This window comes from Macrobrachium nipponense, chromosome 31 (genome assembly GCF_015104395.2).
Source record: "Macrobrachium nipponense isolate FS-2020 chromosome 31, ASM1510439v2, whole genome shotgun sequence".
Taxonomy (NCBI): domain Eukaryota; kingdom Metazoa; phylum Arthropoda; class Malacostraca; order Decapoda; family Palaemonidae; genus Macrobrachium; species Macrobrachium nipponense.
The window spans coordinates 56,955,853-56,975,852 of NC_061093.1; the positions used below are offsets into that span (position 1 = coordinate 56,955,853).

The 20,000-nt window shown below is 38.0% G+C and overlaps 1 protein-coding gene across 2 annotated transcripts in view; it reads left to right on the forward strand.

The window, feature by feature from the left end:
- Window positions 1–20,000, forward strand: part of LOC135206995 (uncharacterized) — an 89,890-nt gene that overhangs the window by 36,013 nt on the left and 33,877 nt on the right. For both annotated transcript variants that reach the window (XM_064238620.1, XM_064238619.1), the window contains exons 3-5: window positions 7,019–7,190; window positions 13,564–14,035; window positions 17,086–17,253. In XM_064238620.1, coding sequence (XP_064094690.1) covers window positions 13,642–14,035; window positions 17,086–17,253 — 562 coding nt within the window. In that variant the 5' untranslated portion in view covers window positions 7,019–7,190; window positions 13,564–13,641. The remainder of the gene's footprint in view (window positions 1–7,018; window positions 7,191–13,563; window positions 14,036–17,085; window positions 17,254–20,000) is intronic.

Here is a 20,000-nt window from a genome sequence, read left to right on the forward strand (position 1 = left end):
AGATAGACAGACAAATATAACGTATTTGAATATAACATATATATATATAATACATAATAAATATATATACTAATATATATATATATATTATATATATATATATATATATATGTATATATTCTAGTTTAAAAGAACTTCTCGATGTCTTTGTGACGTACTTTGATGTTAAAGTTTTATTATGGTTTATTTTCGCTATATTTTTATATAAGATAAAACTCGGGGGACGTCATTAGTCGATGTCACTGGCGACATCTCCTTTCGTTAATTACTTGAAGGAACTAACATCAAAGGGAGATCTCAGGATGTCAGTATATATAGACGAAATGACAAGTGAACATCACTCACTCTTAGTGTTGTGTTAATCGTCACTTTTCGTTGCTCGTGTCAAAACATCGAATCTCAGTTTAACTACGCCAGAGCATAACTTTAGGCCTTGTGAGGTGGAGGAGGGAGGTGTTGGAGTTGGTGTTGGGGGGGGGGGGTTGGGGGGGGGGGGTGGGTATAGTTTGGAGGTGGGGGAAAGGGGAGAAGGGGAAGGGGGAGAAGGGAAAGAGGGTTCTGAGTAGGGGGAGTGTTTTCATCTTTCCTTTGAAGATAATGACACCCTTTTCAAGGATGCTTAGACTCCGCAGTTGAGCCTTTTTTTTTACTCCCCTCCTCCTCCTCCTCCTCCTCCTCCTCCTTCAGAGCATCCTTAGTTTTCACATTAACTCGTCGTCCTTACATCTTTTATGGCTGTCTATTCGAGAAACACTGAATCTTTCTGTTTTATTATCTCATTTGCCATCAACATCATTTCTCGCCCCTTCACTTGTGTTGTATAACACCCCGTGAGTCCCCCTTCTTCCCATCGGTTCCTCCTCACCCTCCCTTCCCCTCCCCTCCCCTCCCCTTCCGAACCCTCTCATCACACTCCATCCCTCAAATCAAGGGCGCCCCCATCCATCCCATGTAAACATATATAAGCAGCTCTCAAGTGTAGCAGAGTCATTTATATACAGTTTTTGTTTTCGTTTTTCTACTTGAAATTTATGTGAATTGTTTCTCTCTTTCCTCAGTTTTTCTTCTCATTTTCTGCTAGTATCATATTTTAGTTTATTTATTTATTTATTTATTTATTTATTTATTTTTTATTTATGTACTCGATCAGAAGTGAGAAAAGGCTTCCTTTAACAAGCTTCAATTTTCATTTTGGGGGCCCACCATGAAACGAAGTTTTTGCCTGTTGCAGTATACACTGGCAGTTTCAAAAATTCCACGTTTGCTTTATATATAATTACTGTAGCGAACGTGAAGATGCTTTCCATTTTTGTGTCTTTTCATTATTATTATTATTATTGTCATTTTATTAAAAGTAATGGCTACTTCAGCACCGTTTTACACTTGTAGAGATTCTTTCTCTATTATTATTATTATTTATTATTATTATTAGTATTATTATTATTATTATTATTATGATTTTATTATTATTTATTTATTTTTTTTTTCTTTTTTTTCTTTTTGCTTTATCACAGTCCTCCGATTCGACTGGGTGGTATTTATAGTGTGGGGTTCCGGGTTGCATCCTGCCTCCTTAGGAGTCCATCACATTTCTTACAATGTGCGCCGTTTCTAGGATCACACTTTTGCATGAGTCCTGGAGCTACTTCAAGCCTCTAGTTTTATTATATTATTATTATTATATTATTATTATTATTATTATTATTATTATTATTATTATTATTATTATTATTATTATTATTATTATCTTTTTTTTTTGTCATCACAGTCCTCCAATTTGACTGGGTGGTATTTATTGTGTGGGGTTCCGGGTTGCATCCTGCCTCCTTAGGAGTCCATCACTTTTCTTACTATGTGCGCCGTTTCTAGGATCACTCTCTTCTGCATGAGTCCTGGAGCTACTTCGGCCTCTAGTTTTTCTAGATTCCTTTTCAGGGATCTTGGGATCGTGCCTAGTGTTCCTATGATTATGGGTACAATTTCCACTGGCATATCCCATATCCTTCTTATTTCTATTTTCAGATCTTGATACTTATCCATTTTTTCCCTTTCTTTCTCTTCAACTCTGGTGTCCCATGGTATTGCGACATCAATGAGTGATACTTTCTTCTTGATTTTGTCAATCAACGTCACGTCTGGTCTATTTGCACGTATCACCCTATCCGTTCTGATACCATAGTCCCAGAGGATCTTTGCCTGATCGTTTTCTATCACTCCTTCAGGTTGGTGCTCGTACCACTTATTACTGCAAGGTAGCTGATGTTTCTTGCACAGGCTCCAGTGGAGGGCTTTTGCCACTGAATCATGCCTCTTTTTGTACTGGATCTGTGCAAGTGCCGGACATTCGCTTGCTATGTGGTTTATGGTTTCATTTTTCGTATTGCACTTCCTACATATGGGAGAGTTGTTATTTCCGTCCTTTGAACATATCTGGTTCTTAGGGCCTGATCTTGTGCCGCTGTTATCATTCCTTCAGTTTCCTTCTTTAGCTCTCCCCTCTGTAGCCATTGCCATGTGTCATCGTTGGCTAGTTCTTTAGTCTGTCTCATGTATTGTCCGTGCATTGGATTGCTGTGCCAGTCCTCTGTTCTGTTTGTTATTCTCCTGTCTCTGTATATCTCTGGGTCTTCGTCTACTTTTATCAGTCCTTCTTCCCATGCACTCTTTAGCCACTCGTCTTCACTGGTTTTCAGATATTGCCCAAGTGCTCTGTTTTCGATGTTGATGTTGACGCAGTCCTCTATGCTTAGTAGTCCTCTCCCTCCTTCCGTTCGTGTTATGTATAGTCTGTCCGTATTTGCTCTTGGGTGTAGTGCTTTGTGTATTGTCATATGTTTCCTGGTTTTCTGATCTATGGTGCGGAGTTCTGCCTTCGTCCATTCCACCATTCCTGCGCTGTATCTGATTACTGGCACTGCTCATGTGTTTATGGCTTTTATCATATTTCCGGCGTTGAGTTTTGACTTGAGTATCGCCTTGAGTCCCTGCATATATTCTTTCCTGATCGTTTCCTTCATCTCTTGGTGTTTTATATCCCCTCCTTCCATTATTCCTAGGTATTTGTATCCAGTCTCATCTTATGTGTTTGATGTTGCTCCCATCTGGTAGCTTTATCCCTTCAGTTCTTGTTACTTTGCCCTTTAGTATGTTGACAAAAGCGCATAATTCTATTCCAAACTCCATCCTGATGTCGCCAGATCCAATCCTTACAGTCTGGTTTAGGGCATCTATTTCCTTGATGCTCTTACCATACAGCTTGATGTCGTCCATGAACATCAGATGGTTAATTCTGTTGCCTCTTTTCTTGAGATGGTACCCGGCATCCATCTTCTGTATTATTATTATTATTATTATTATTATTATTATTATTATTATTATTATTATTATTATTATTATTATTATTATTATTATTATTATTATTATTTATTTTTTTTTTTTTTTTTTTTTTTTTTTTTGCTCTATCACAGTCTTCCAATTCGACTGGGTGGTATTTATAGTGTGGGGTTCCGGTTGGCATCCTGCCTCCTTAGGAGTCCACTTCTTTTTCTTTCTTACTGTGTGCCGTTTCTAGGATCACACTCTTCTGCATGAGTCCTGGAGCTACTTCAGCCTCTAGTTTTTCTAGATTCCTTTTCAGGGATCTTGGGATCGTGCCTAGTGCTCCTATGATTATGGGTACGATTTCCACTGGCATATCCCATATCCTTCTTATTTCTATTTTCAGATCTTGATACTTATCCATTTTTTCCCTCTCTTTCTCTTCAACTCTGGTGTCCCATGGTATTGCGACATCAATGAGTGATACTTTCTTCTTGACTTTGTCAATCAACGTCACGTCTGGTCTATTTGCACGTATCACCCTATCCGTTCTGATACCATAGTCCCAGAGGATCTTTGCCTGATCGTTTTCTATCACTCCTTCAGGTTGGTGCTCGTACCACTTATTACTGCAAGGTAGCTGATGTTTCTTGCACAGGCTCCAGTGGAGGGCTTTTGCCACTGAATCATGCCTCTTTTTGTACTGGTTCTGTGCAAGTGCCGGGCATTCACTTGCTATGTGGTTTATGGTTTCATTTTTCGTATTGCACTTCCTACATATGGAGAAGATGTTATTTCCGTCTATCGTACTTTGAACATATCTGGTTCTTAGGGCCTGATCTTGTGCCGCTGTTATCATTCCTTCAGTTTCCTTCTTTAGCTCTCCCCTCTGTAGCCATTGCCAATTGTCATCGCTGGCTAGTTCTTTAGTCTGTCTCATGTATTGTCCGTGCATTGGTTTGTTGTGCCAGTCCTCTGTTCTTTCTGTCTTTCTCCTGCTCTGTATATTCTGGGTCTTCGTCTACTTTGATTAGTCCCTTCTTCCCATGCACTCTTTAGCCACTCGTCTTCACTGGTTTTCAGATATTGCCCCAGTGCTCTGTTTTCGATGTTGACGCAGTCCTCTATACTTAGTAGTCCCTCCCTCCCCTCCTTCCTTTCGTGTTATGTATAGTCCTGTCCGTATTTGCTCTTGGGTGTAGTGCTTTGTGTATTGTCATTTGTTTCCTGGTTTTCTGATCTATGGTGCGGAGTTCTGCCTTTGTCCATTCCACTATTCCTGCGCTGTATCTGATTACTGGCACTGCCCATAATGTGTTTATGGCTTTTATCATATTTCCGGCGTTAGTTGAGTTTTGACCTGAGTATCGCCTTGAGTCTCTGCATATATTCTTTCCTGATCGTGTCCTTCATCTCTTGGTGTTTTATATCTCCTCCTTCCATTATTCCCAGGTATTTGTATCCTGTCTCATCGATGTGTTTGATGTTGCTCCATCTGGTAGCTTTATCCCTTCAGTTCTCGTTACTTTGCCTTTTTGTATGTTGACTAAGGCGCATTTTTTCTATTCCAAACTCCATCCTTCGATGTCCCCAAGAATACTAATCCTTAACCAAGTCTGGATTAGGGTATCTATTTCCTTGATGCTCTTACCATACAGCTTGATGTCGTCCATGAACATCAGAATGGTTTAATTCTGTTGCCTCTTTTCTTGAGTTGGTACCCGGCATCCATCTTCTGTAGCACTTTTGTCATGGGAATCATGGCTACTACGAAGAGTAGTGGGGACAGTGAGTCGCCCTGGAAGATCCCTCTCCGCCTGATAATTAACCTCTGCTAGTCTTATTCCAGAGCTTGTAAGTATTGTAAAATTCCAGTTGTGGCATTGTATTTTTGAGGAGCTGATGTGTTTTCCCTCTGCCCCATATATTTTCAGGCATTCTATTAGCCATGTGTGTGTTATCATGTCGAAGGCTTTCTTGTAGTCTATCCATGCCATGCTTAGGTTGGTTTTCCTTCTCCTACTGTTCTTCATTACCATTTTGTCTATCAGGAGCTGGTCTTTTGTGCCCCTACATTTCCTTCTGCAGCCTTTCTGTTGGTGGGGGATGGTGTTTGTCTCCTCTAGGTAGTTGTATAGCCTTTCACTGATGATACCTGTTAGTAACTTCCACATTATTGGTATGCAGGTGATAGGCCTGTAGTTACTGGCTATATTTCCCTTACTCTTGTCTTTTTGTACTAAGGATGTTCTTCCTGTGGTCATCCATTTGGGTGCTTGGTGATTTGAGATACAATGCTGGAGTTTGTTCTGCTATTCGTGGGTGTAGGGCCTTGAAGTTTTTGAGCCAGTATCCCTGGACTTCATCGGAACCTGGGCTTTCCAGTTTGGCAATTTTTAAACTTTTAGTTGGTGTCTGACTGTGTCTGTCGTGATCTCTGTGATCTTTGTTTTATTCTCCCTGTTTCTTCTTCTTCCTTGACTTCCTGGAGCCATGTTGCATGTTTGTTGTGTGATACTGGATTGCTCCATATGTTTTCCCAGAGTCTCTTACTTGGTTCGGCTTCAGGAATTTCTGGGTGGTTGTCTTCCCCTCTTAGTTGGCTGTATAGTCTTTTCTGGTTGGTTGCGAATAGTTTGTTCTGTTGGTATCCCTTATTCCTGTTCATGGGATCTTGTGTGCTTTGGCCTTAAGCCTCTGTTTTTACATCTTCTATTGTGTTGTTTAGTCCCCTCTCTTGTACTTTGTATTTCTCGTTGAGTTCCTCCCTTGTTTTCTTGCTTCTTAGCCTTTTTTCTGCCATCTCTTTCAGTTTACTCAAGTCAGATCTCATCACCATGATTTGCTTTTCCAGGCGCCTTTTCCAAGGAGGTTGCTGTTTTGGTTTCGTTGGGTTGGTTGTGACGGTGGTGTTGGTGTTCGAATCCCATCAGTTCTGCTACTAATCTTGCTCCTGCATATGTCAAGTTATTTGTTTCTGTGATACTGGTGGTGTGTATTAGGCCCATTATTTCATTGAACCTCACTTGTTTTCTCCCTTATTTCTTGGTGTTGTAGGCTTTCATGGAGGGATCTTTGTTCTCTCTGTATCTGGCTCCATCCATTGTCTAATCTTTTCTACCCATTCCGTCCTCTCTGTTACTTCGTCGGTGTTTCTTCGTGTGTCGTTGTTTGATACCTCATCCTCCCTGTCGTCTTCTGTGGCATCGTCTCTCAGTTCGTCTTCGTGTAATTCGTTGTCGTGTGGACATTTCCCTTTCCAGTTCTTCTCTTTCTGTTGGGAGAGCCAGTTCTTTTTCTTTATGTTCCTTACTCGGTCTGCAGCCTCTGCTCGTTTGGGGGGTGTTATTCCTCTCATTCCAGATGTTGACCAATCTTCTTCTATATTATTATTATTATTATTATTATTATTATTATTATTATTATTATTATTATTATTATTATATTATTATTATTATTGGGAAAGTAAATCCACAGTGATATGTCTCTTTGGTTTTGTTATTTTAAATCTGCTTTATATATTTTAATAGCAAAACCAAACAGACATATCACTGTGGATTTACCTTTCCATTCTATTGACTCATGTGATTATGATTTTTCTTAGGATTATTACTATTATTTATTATTATTATTATTATTATATTATTATTATTATTATTATTATTATTATTATTATTATATTATTATTATTTTTTTTCAGCCGGATGGATGGCAGCCGTCGTCATCGGCCTGGCTCTGGTGACGGAATGGATGGCTCCAGTGGAGGCCGATAAACTACAGACCCAATTTCTGCTATTGTGACCTGGACAAGTACTTGGTGGACGTACGCAAGGCCATCGTCACCGGTCAGGAACCCCCGCCAATGCCCGCAGGTAGGCATTACTCCATCTTGCTGACCCCCCCAACTCGTCATTATAGTAGGTCCCAGCGCTTGGCCCTAGAACTAAATCTTATATTTCGTTTCATTCAAAATCGATAGGTGAGATGGATACCGAAGTGCTTACAGATATGGGAATATTAATTAATTTTACAATAAATCAATTCATAATGTTAATCAAGGAAACTTTTCGCCATTTGTGATGTTAATGGAAGCCAAAGCGTTATTGATTCATATTTTGAAGAGTTATTTTGATTTAATATTCTTTGAAGTTGGTTAATTAAAGCGATTTGGGTTTCACACAGTTGTCCCTTTGGGGCGTTACACCCCCCTTCCTCCTCCTCCTCCTCCTCCTCCTCCTCCTCCTCCTCCTCCTCCTCCTCCTCCTCCTCCTCATTGTCCTCTCCAGATTCTCTACCAGTTTGAAACAATGTTCGATTAAGGGCGCAAGGTTTCAATACTGGAGAGAGAGAGAGAGAGAGAGAGAGAGAGAGAGAGAGAGAGAGAGAGAGAGAGAAATTCAAAATATCTCCAAATATTCTTTGCTCTGTAAAATTGTCGTACTTGATTCTTGTACTTTTACCGTCTTGGAGGATGGAGTAGGCTCTCTCTCTCTCTCTCTCTCTCTCTCTCTCTCTCAATTGAAGCTGATGTGAATAACACCCAAGTTGAGTCTCTCTCTCTCTCTCTTCTCTCTCTCTCTATCTCTCTCTCTCTCTCTCTCTCTCTCTCTACGTTCAAACTTCCCAAGAAGTTTGGATACTCCCTTGTCGTTTGTATCGGGAGAGCAAACTTTTACAACCCAGCTGCCAAAGTGAGGCAGATCTATTCATCCTTGGGCACACCTATACGTCCTCAGGTCACCGACACCAGACGCCCTTCGCCCCAACGTGGTCTCCCCAATTTCTGAGAAACGAGTAAAGAAATTTAAAAGATATAGTAAAGAATTTTACAAGGTAGAGTAATGGTCTCTGTCGACGGTTGTATAAAGAACAAATATTTGTATATTTATACGGTCATTTATTCATCACCTTTTCCTGTAACTTGTGGTCTCTCTCTGTAAGCTGATTTTATTATTATTATTATTATTATTATTATGTATTTATATGTTATTATATTATATATATATATATAATAATAATAATAATAATAATAATAATTATATATTATTATTATTATAAGGTGATATATAATATAATAATAATAATATATATTATATTATTTATATCACCTTATTGATAATATAATAAAATAATAATATTAATATTATATTATTATTACATTAATAATAATAATATAATATTATTATTATGATTAAGGTGAACCCTATTCATATGGATCAAATCCACAACCCAAATTGACTTGAAATTCAAGCTTCCAAATAATATGGTAGATAGATTGGGGGAATATTTAGGAAAAATTTTTGTTGGAACTGAATGCCTTCGATATCCAGAAAGCACTGGAAATGTTGTCGCTACCTGATGCTTTGGAAGTTTTCTGTACAGTGGTTTCATCTTCGAATCTGCAGTTGATGGGATAACTTTGGATTTGACTGTTTGGCAAGTTATGAGATCATCAAAAGGGTTTGTAAGACGAGAAATCAGTGTGAAGAATGATTAGGTTTTGATGTATTATATGTATATGTAAATACATGTATATATATATATATATATATATATATATATATATGCATATGCATATATATATATATATATATATATATATATATATATATATATATATATATATATATATTACATATACAAATAAACATATATAAACATGTAATATGGGGACACAAACACACACATACATACACATATATATAAGCGAATCCCACAGGAAAATGATAGTCAGAAATCCAAGCGCTTTCGTCTTTACTAAGACATTGTCAAGCAGCTAATGAAATACAATTGGAGAGAAAGGTCTCAGGTACACAACAAGATCAAGAATACCAGATGGTTAATTGTCGAAAGGGTAAAAATTAAAAGAGATAATCCAGGATTATCGGATATCACCACCGTCCACAAACCTAAACAGATTTGACCTAACCGAAATTACAAAGTATCTTTACAGTCCAAAACATGTAAAAACTGAATATATTTAATTTTGTTGCTTATATTTATCTACAACTTTTTTCATTATGAAAGCATCAAGTTTAAATAAACCATGACTTAAATTTAGAACATTTCTATTATTTGACTTGATGAAACAAGATTCAATGATATTCCTTTTAACTGTGTCATTACATGGGATTAAGTCTCTTGCTTGACTCCAGTTACGAGGATGATCTAAATCTCTCATATGTACGAATAATGCATTCGATATTTGCCCAGTTATCACAGAATATTGATGCTGTTTGAGACGTTGTGAAAGAGATTTACCGGTCTGTCCGTAATAGACTTTATCACAATTTTTGCAAGGAATTTCATATATGCAGTCTGGAAGATCTTTAGGAGAATTTTTGATTACTAAACTCTTGACATTAATTTTACTGAAAACAACATTTATGTTATAAAGCTTTAAAATTCTAGGAATATCTAAAAACCTTTCATCATAGGGTAATTTTAGAATGTTATGCTTACTAAATTCAAGTTTGTCATCAGTTGAATAAAATGTTTTTCTAGCTCTTTTCCATGCCACATTTACTAAAGTCCTTGGGTATTTAAGTCTTGGTTTATTTAAACTTGATGCTTTCATAATGAAAAAAGTTGTAGATAAATATAAGCAACAAAATTAATATATTAAGTTTTTACATGTTTTGGACTTTAAAGATACTTTGTAATTTCGGTTAGGGTCACATCTGTTTAGGTTTGTGACCGTGTGATATCCGATAATCCTGGATTATCTCTTTTAATTTTTACCCTTTCGACAATTAACCATCTGGTATTCTTGATCTTGTTGTGTACCTGAGACCTTTCTCTCCAATTGTATTTCATTAGCTCCTTGACAATGTCTTAGTAAAGACGAAAGCGCTTGGATTTCTGACTATCATTTTCCTGTGGGATTCGCTTATTTATGAAGTCACGTGCATCTACTGTGATTTTTTAAACAGATATATATATGATTTTGTTTGTATACTTTTGTATTTACATATACGTACATAATTTCACGTTCCCCGTAGAAAAAAGGATCCAGTAATTGCCTTGGCATTTAAATCCCGTAAGCAGACCCCCTTCTCGTGTTAAAAAAGGAATATATGGACATATGCTCTGAGATGCTGAGCCGCGATGCTTCTCGAGACCGGAGCAAACAAGAGGCAAGGTTTAGTAATCCCGATGGGGGGCGGGGAGGGGGGTGGCGATAGCAGACAGCTTCGGCCTAATCGTCATGACAACGGCTCAGGTCATGTTTAACACTGCGGCTGCTGACGTTATCTCTCTCTCTCTCTTACATCTTTTACCATCTCTCTCTCTCCCTCTCTCTCTCTCTTACATCTTTTACTATCTCTACTCTCTCTCTCTCTCTCTCTCTCTCTCTTTACATCTTTTACCATCTCTACTCTCTCTCTCTCTCTCTCTCTCTCTCTCTCTCTCTCTCTATTCGTTTTTCTCTCTACTCGACTTTATCTCTACTTGACTTCATCTCTCTCTCTCTCTCTCTCTCTCTCTCTCTCTCTCTCTCTTCGTTTTCCTCTCTATTCGACCTCATCTCGACTAAATGTCATCTCTCTCTCTTTCGCTCTCTCTCTCTCGCTCGGTCTTTATATCTTGTCTCTTACTCTTTATTTCTGTTTATCTGTCCCTCTCTCTCTCTCTGTACTTGGAGACAGAGAAGGAAAGCTATATGCATATAGGGGACCTAAAAATGAGACAATCACAAATAAGGAAGCAGTTAAAGACCTTGGTGTGATGATGAATAGGAACATGTTATGCAATGATCTAATAGCAATTCTATTGGCAAAATGTAAAGGAAAAATGGGAATGTTGTTACGGCACTTCAAAACAAGAAAAGCTGAACACATGATTATGCTTTATAAAATATATGTTCGTAGACCACTTGAATATTTCAATATATGATATGGTACCCACACTATCAAAAGGATATTGCACAAATAGAGAGTGTACAAAGGTCCTTTACAGCTAGAATAGAAGAAGTTAAGGATCTTGACTACTGGGAAAGACTACGCAATCCCTTGTAAAATTTATACTAGTCTAAGAAAGGAAGAAGAGCGGCTACATGAAATTAATTAGGCATGGGAAACAGATAGGAGGAATAGCCGAAAACATCATGGAGCTAAAAATATCAGAAAGAGCAAGCAGAGGTAGATTAATAGTGCCCAAAACTACACCAGAAAAAATAAGGAAAGCACACAGGACATTAATCCACTACGCACCAGCATCGATAATGCAGAAGCGTCTATTCAATGCGTTGCCAGCTCATCTGAGGAATATATCAGGAGTGAGCGTAGATGTGTTTAAGAATAAGCTCGACAAATATCTAAGCTGCATCCCAGACCATCCAAGATTGGAAGATGCAAAATATACCGGAAGATGTACTGGCAACTCTCTGGTAGGCATTAGAGGTGCCTCACACTGAGGGACCTGGGGCAACCCGAACAAGATGTAAGGTCTGTAAGGTAAGGTAAGGTCTCTCTCTCTCTCTCTCTCTCTCTCTCTCTCTCTCTCTCTCGTCAATCGAAGTGCTTAGGAATAACACCTAGGATAATCAGGACTTCAATTTACCATTATTATTATTGGTGTGTTTGTACATATGTGTATTTCGCTCGCACCTTCCTCCACAAACAAAATACCTCGAGAACGGGGACTCGGATTTCGATGTATCTCAACGAAAAGCATAAAACATGTTTTCGAGGAATCGAGTATGCTGTGCGGCTCACTCCAGTGGACCAACTTTCAGGTACATGATTCGCTGATTCACTGCCTTGGTCAGTGAAGGGTCAATGGATTAATCTCTTAGAGTCTGGTCTAAATTGCTATGTGTAAAATAAGTTGTTTTTGTTTTAAATATACTCTATAATGCATATTAGAATAAATGTTATAATTTTTTATTAAATGCAACCACTAAAAAAATAGTATTTTAACTTATGCTTAAATACACTCTACAGTCACTAATAAAATAATTATTTTTATTTTTGTGTAAATTCGCTCTGCAATCACTAATGAAATAGTATTATAATTTTTGTTTAAATATTCTCCCCATTCACTGATAAAATATCAGTTATTATTATTTTTTAAATACGTTCTACAGTCATTATAAAAAATTATAACATTTGTGTAAATATGCCTTACAATCACTAACATGATAAAAGTGGTAAATGTAATTTTTTTGAATAAATATGCTCTATAGTTACTAGTAAAATAATTATTAAGGTTTTTATTTAAGAATGCTCTGCAATTCGTAATACAATAACTGATTTTTTAAAACATGCTTATTATTATTATTTTTTTGCTCTATCACAGTCCTCCAATTCGACTGGGTGGTATTTATAGTGTGGGCCTATTATTATTATTATTATTATTATTATTATTATTATTATTATTATTATTATTATTATTATTATATTATTATTTATTTTTTTTTGTTCTATCACAGTCCTCCAATTCGACTGGGTGGTATTTATAGTGTGGGCCTATTATTATTATTATTATTATTATTATTATTATTATTATTATTATTATATTATTATTATTATTATTATTTATTTTTTTTTGTTCTATCACAGTCCTCCAATTCGACTGGGTGGTATTTATAGTGTGGGGTTCCAGGTTGCATCCTGCTCCTTAGGAGTCCATCACTTTTCTTACTATGTGTGCCTTTTCTAGGATCACACGGCACACATAGTAAGAAAAGTGATGGACTCCTAAGGAGGCAGGATGCAACCCGGAACCCCACACTATAAATACCACCCAGTCGAATTGGAGGACTGTGATAGAAAAAAAAAATAATAATAATAGGCCCACACTATAAATATCACCCAGTCGAATTATTATTATTATTATTATTATTATTATTATTATTATTATTATTATTATTATTATTATTATTATTATTATTATTTTAAAAATGATCTGTAATCACCAAACAATATAACTATTATCATCAGTTTTCTAAAATAAGCTCTACAATCTTTAATCAAATCACTTTTGTTATTGTCATTTTTTTTTAAAAATGTGCTCTGCAGTTATTAATGAAATAATTATTATTTATTATTATTTTTTTGATTTTTTGGGGGGGTCTATCATAATCCTCCAGTTCGACTGGATGGTAATAATAATAATAATTATTATTATTATTATTATTATTATTATTATTATTATTATTATTATTATTATTATTATTATTATTATTATTATTATTATTCAGACATCTTCTACATAACCTTTTTCTTATTTCGACACCATTAGGATCCACAACTTCCGCCTCCGTCTCACCTGGCTTCACGAACAGCTCCACAAGTTCCACAAATTCAACCAGTTCCACAAATGCAACCAGTTCCACAAATTCCACCAGGCCCACAAATGCAACCAGTTCCACAACAGGTGGTAGCACTTCCACCTCCAGTTCCAACAGCACCAGTGGTTCCACCACGACGGGTTCCACCGCTGTCGGCACATCATCCTCCAACACCACATCTTCATCCACATCACAGACAACAACATCTAGTGGGACCAACAGCACTGCTAACTCGACTGCTACTACTACCACTCCCGGAACTGTACGCTACTAATAGTAGTAGTACTAATTCGACTGCTACTACTGCTGCGACCGCCACTAATGCTACTACTAATGTTACTATTACTACCACCACTTCTACCTCTACTACCACTACCAGTACACCGAAGGCAGCCAACGGCCTTGGAATTGGACCCAACAAAGGTAAGGCATCATTCTACAGGTGAGATGTCACTGTCACCCCTCGGGTGAAATATCACCCCATCACCCCACAGGTGAGGTGTCACCCCCATCACCCCACGGGTGAGGTGTCACCCACATCACCCCACGGGTGAGGTGTCACCTCCATCACCCGGTGGGTGAGGTGTTGCCACCCCATCATCCCATGGGTGAGGTGTTGCCACATGGGTGGAATATCACCCTCACGGGTGAGGTGTCACCCCACAGGTGGGATGTCACCCCACTGGTGGGATATCAGCCCACAGGTGAGGTGTCACCCCACAGTTGAGATATCACCCTGTGAGTAAAATATCACTTCCATAAGTGATATCACATCACGGGTGAGATATCCCTCAGTGGGTGATATATCACCCCCTGGGTGAGTTATCAACCCCGCAGGTTTACGGGAAGCTTCGGAAAGTGCCTTTCTGTCTCTAAAAATAAGTCGAGGCAAAGGTTTGATAAACAGTAAAAAAAATACCCTTTTTTAGCCCTAATTCCAGGTAATCCTTCAGAATACTTTGCAGTTTCGTAGCCCAATGTTATCAGGAACTGATTTTAAATATTCAACAATCAAGGGGGTCATAAAAATACCTGCAATGATTTTGGTTGTATACTGGTTATTGTTGTTTGATTTAATGAATTGTCTATTTAAACTTAATTTCATTTTGATATCTCTCATCATATGATCTGAAATAGTCAATGGTCACTGGTACAGTATGGCGCAGAGAGATAATAATATACCGGAAGTTAGCACCACGGGTGAATGTCACATTCGAGATGTGATCTTGAAGAGAGGTCACTGTTGTGAGGTCACTCTCGTCCTGAGGTGCCACCACTGCTATCAGTGTGTTGTAAATCATGTCATTAGGTCCACTGGGTTTTGTGTTAACCATCCCTTGGATCTTGATTAACCACCAGAGGGGTTTCCTTCCTTTCCATGAGGAACGACGAGTAAGGTAAGAAGGATTTTGAAATTTTTTGTGATGGACGTCTCAGAACACCTACTTACTAACAGCGGAAAAGAGACACGAGACTCATAACACACAACGAACCAGTGTCTTGGCTAATTGAAGACGCGATTTGATGTAAACTTGACACAATATCATGGTCGGTATTTTTCTAGGAATTTCATGTTTCTGTAGCTAGTCCTTGGGATGGCATCTTGCGATTTGTTCAAAGACGAGTTGCTTGTCGAGGAAAAGTTGAAAGAAGAAAAGTAATTGACAAATCTCAATAATTGAGCAGTTTTTTAAAAGGAACTGATGCTGCAGAGAACTCCTAATTTTTTGTTGAAACAATACCATTGCCGAAGATAACCTTACAGACAGATTACTGCGAGGAAGACATTGATATTTTTTTTTTAATAAATCTGACATTTGTAGGAATGAAGACGACTCTAAATGAACAGACAGGTGACTGAAATTAACGTGTTTGTTGATGACAAGAGAGAGCCCTTCAGCTCTACCACCGACCACCAGTATCTTCGAACTTTTGGATGTGTGAAGTTTTCTAGGAAGTTCATACAAACGAGACTATACCAAGCATTCACGTGTTGGACCAGATGATCACGCATCACATCAATATTTGTTCCACCAGTCACATTAGCTTATTTCCACATCGGCTCACTCCGGAAGGAAGTGTTCCGAGTGGTGTGCACGTTTGGGCCCCCGCTTAGTTGTTTTACTGTTGTCCGTCTAGTGTTGTTCGCTACTTGTAAATAAATGTTTTGTTTACGTCCTGTGGCCGTCTTGTATGTTGTCTGTGTTGTCCTTGTCTGTCTGGTGTCCAGTCGTGTTAAAAGGTCACTGCTCAAGTCAATCAAATGTTGGCCTCATGTTCTAAAAGTGTGAGGTAATTCTTTCAATTGGCAAAGAGGAGTCAGACGTTACTTCAATAACAAAAGTGAATCTGGCATTTATAAGTGAAATTTCTGGAAAATTTTCAAGTAAGTAAAAGTACCTTAAAGTTATTGATGTTGTCAGTTTTCTAAGTAATGCCCACTTCGTCCAGATGGAAATTATGTTCGAAAAAGAATGATGTCATTTTTTAAATAATTGATAAAGAATACTTTTGGATCGAGATTATTATGGAAAACCTAATAAAGTTGTCAGTTTGTGATGAATGCAGACTTCCTTGAGGTCGAAATGATGTAGGAGGGAATCTGACGTTTAGCAAAAATGAAATGAAAGTTTCCAAAGCGATTTACAGATAAAAAGCTCGTCTTGAGGTCAGCCTGTCCCTGTGTCAAAGCGTTTACGTCCACGTGAAATACATACTATATGTTCGTCATTATGAGATTAATGTGTTATGGTTATGTGCTGTGTCCATGTGCTATGTGTATCTATGTGTATTGTTCCTCGATATGTTAATTTTGACCACACAAACTTTATCACGGCTGTGAGAGGAACCTTTTATTTATTTTTCAAAAAAGTTTGTTTAACTGTACATACTGCTTTTGTCTGTGTATGTTGTTTGTGTATTACTCGTATACGTCTGCAATATGTATATGTTTATGTGTATATATAAGTATATATATACATATATATGTGTTTTTTTGCATATGTTGGCATAAGCGCCTTGATTTTTGTTGACGTATACCGTGTTTTGAGAGTCAAAATCAATATTATATTTATTAACGGCCAGTATCTGCTTTTAGGAAATTGTAATTTTTTGAAAACGAATATTGCAAACACTAAATTTAACCTGGTTTATTTGTTATACGTCTCGGGAAAATATATTTTCGTAATTTTATAAAAGAAATTGACAAAATAAAGTACGCTCACGACAAAACTCATATACGATATGATACTATCTTGTTCTTTATCATCTAGTATATAAGACAGTATTGAATAAATTAAAAATTTTATAATGATACCATATGATGCAATCAATCAATTTTTTTTATCATTCATAAAAATTCTAAACTAAATTAAAAGCTTTATGAACCGAATATTGACCTGAGATATTCTGCATGTTTTTCAAGAGATATAATTCATTTTTTTTTCTGCATTGTTTTTCGACGATGACAATAGAGTCTACCTCCGCCTCCACCTCCGCCTCCACCTCCGCCTCCACCTCCACCGCCACCACCACCAAGTCTAACTCCACCTCCACCTCCACATCCACTTCTACTTCTACATCTACTTCTACATCTACTTCGACACGTCTACCTCCACGACCACCACGCCTAAAGCTGCAAGGTAATTTGACGAGTGATATTTGACCCTTGTTATTTTTTTTCTCTCTTGGAAGTTGTATTATTCAGCCATAGCGAATATTTTGTAATTTTGTGTTTTACGTAAATTCATTTCGGGAGAATCTAGCGGTTGCAGGCTAATTTCCCATTGTAGGAATCCAGTGTTCATTATTAAAACTGAATTCCCTGAAGTTAACCTCGTGTGCGACAAGACTCTTGGGCCGGTGCGGAGTTTCTACGGAGCCTGAATATCTCTCTCTCTCTCTCTCTCTCTCTCTCTCTCTCTCTCTCTCTCTCTCTCTCTCTCTCTCTCTGAAGCTAGTACTCGCTTTGTACTAATATTGCATTTGAATAGAAAATAACAGTAATGCTTAGAAAAAATGCCGCAACGACACTAATCCATGAAAGATGAGGGGGACGAGAATAGCAAAAAAAAAAAAAAAAAAAGTGCAGACCAAATTTTAGCGGCATTTGCAACATCCCCCACTTTCTTTCTCGCTGATCCTCTCCTCACTCACGCTGCTCATTTCGCAAGACCTGTTGCGTGAAAGATCGGGGATTTCTCTGGCCATAAGTTAAGGGTCATTTTGCGCTCGTAGATTACCTGGTTTGACGTCGCGTTGTCGATTTTTACTCCAGGGTTGCAACGGATGGCTCCGAGAGAGAGAGAGAGAGAAGGTGCGCTCGTCTTTAAAAAATTTCTCTGACTGCCCTCCTTTGCATGTAATGATTCCCGAATCCTTTGCAGCCAACTGGCTGTTACGTGTTCGTCTTTGTTTTTATAGCGGGGTACCCCGTAAGGGGGGTGGGGGTAGTACCGTAAGGACGCCTCACGCTTCTGCGCTGTGTGGGCATTACTTAAGGCTCCTTGCACCGTTGATGATGCCCCTAGTTGCAACGCCTTTCATTCCATTAACTGCACCTCCGTTCATAATCTTTGCTACTTTCCACCCTCTCCTAACAACTGAATGACCTTATAGGTCCCTGCTCTTGTCCTTTGGTCTGAATTCTATATTGTGTTCTATCCTAAAATATTTTGCTGCCAACTGCAAAGAACAGGACAGAAGATTGGGAAAAAAGTAAAAAAAAAAAACCCTACTAGCGTAATTAGCAGGTAGCATTCTCTGGGGGCAACAACACTCCCGTGTCTCCTTAAGTTTTATCTATTTGCCTTTTGAATGCTCGATTGCCGGCTATTTCGAGAATGAACAACAACAACGTTGTTATGATGTTCACCCTCTGATTACCCTGCCCTAATTACCTTTTTTAATCTATGCATTCGCGTTTCATTAACATAATTATCTTTCCAAGTGTATACTCATTAGCTGTCGCTCGCGTGAGGTGGAATAATCAATAGAGGCAGTCAGTCAGTCAGTCGGTCAGTTAGTCAGTCAAGGCCGTTGCTTTGAGGGTGAGGGTAAAAATACCTTCGGAGATAAGCGTAAATCACTTTTCAGATTTGAACGCTTGTTGTTGAAACACTGGTTTAGCTCCAAACGAGCTATTTTTTTTTCACTCCGTACCGAGGAATGTGATACATTAGGGATACGTGGGCTTTTCAAGTCAACAAATATATTTCTTTTATGAGGAGAACTGTGGGTGTTGAGCGAGGATGGAATATGTTGATGATATTTGCATATTTTGGCCAGAGATTGAGGCGGTGTTTGTCGCGAAATGTAGGTTAAAGAACTTGAAAGGTTTTGCTTCTATTTTTGGGTTTATAGTGTGTATAGAATCGAACGGGCAAAACGACGAGCCATGACGACCAAACCGGTTTCCCCTTTTTTGTCAAAAGGACCGATTCATTTACTTTTGTATTCTTCCTGGCCTGAGAAGTTGGAACGCGTCATAAGACAATTTAGTAACAGCATAAAAACCTTTTGCAGTGATTAGTCTCTCTGAAGAGTTATATGAATCTTGTTTATTGTCAGCGCCACTGTCTATGGGAAATGAATTAAGGAAACGTGGAGTCAAGACAAATCAGTTCTTATTCGTAGATAATTTAAATCCTAAGGCTGCGTCCACCTTGCATTCAAACGTCATAAACAGACTTCACCACCTTATACGTATCACAAAACAGGTTGGAAACTTTGGCATCTGGTGGATGATTGTATGAATCGCTGGTTAGGACTGCCAATAAGTCGTTGACATGTATTCAACATAACTTTTCCCTCCATTGAATACCGATACAATAATGTACACAAATCATTTTACCGTTTTAATGACTCCCCTTTACACCTGCGTGGATGTATCCTTTTCATGACTGTTAGGTTTGTATGGTGTTTTTACGTTGCATGTTTTAATGCCCGAGAATCGAACTCGTGCCCACCGAGGTGGCAGCCCGAGACCATACCTACCAAGCTACTGAGGCGCTCAATAACTGTTAGGGCATACTCACACTGCATTAAAACGAGGCATTAAAAACGGGGTTATCTCCTTTATAATGGAAACAGTTACCTCCCGGTAAAATGGTTTGTGTATCAGTATTCACCGGAGGGAAAAGTTATGTTTCTCTTATATGTTCGTTTATCAAACTGAATAATTCACGTTATAGACAGTAATTCCCTTAAGTTTAGACTGATTTTACAATGTTATAGGCATGGGTAAACATTAATCCGATTCTTAATGGAATGGGGAATCAGATTTGAAAAAAACATCTTTACAGAGAGCTTTCCCGAAAGCGCTCTGTAGAGACTTAAAAAGAGAAATGTACCCATACATAACTACGGATCTGTTTCTCCATTTCAAGAC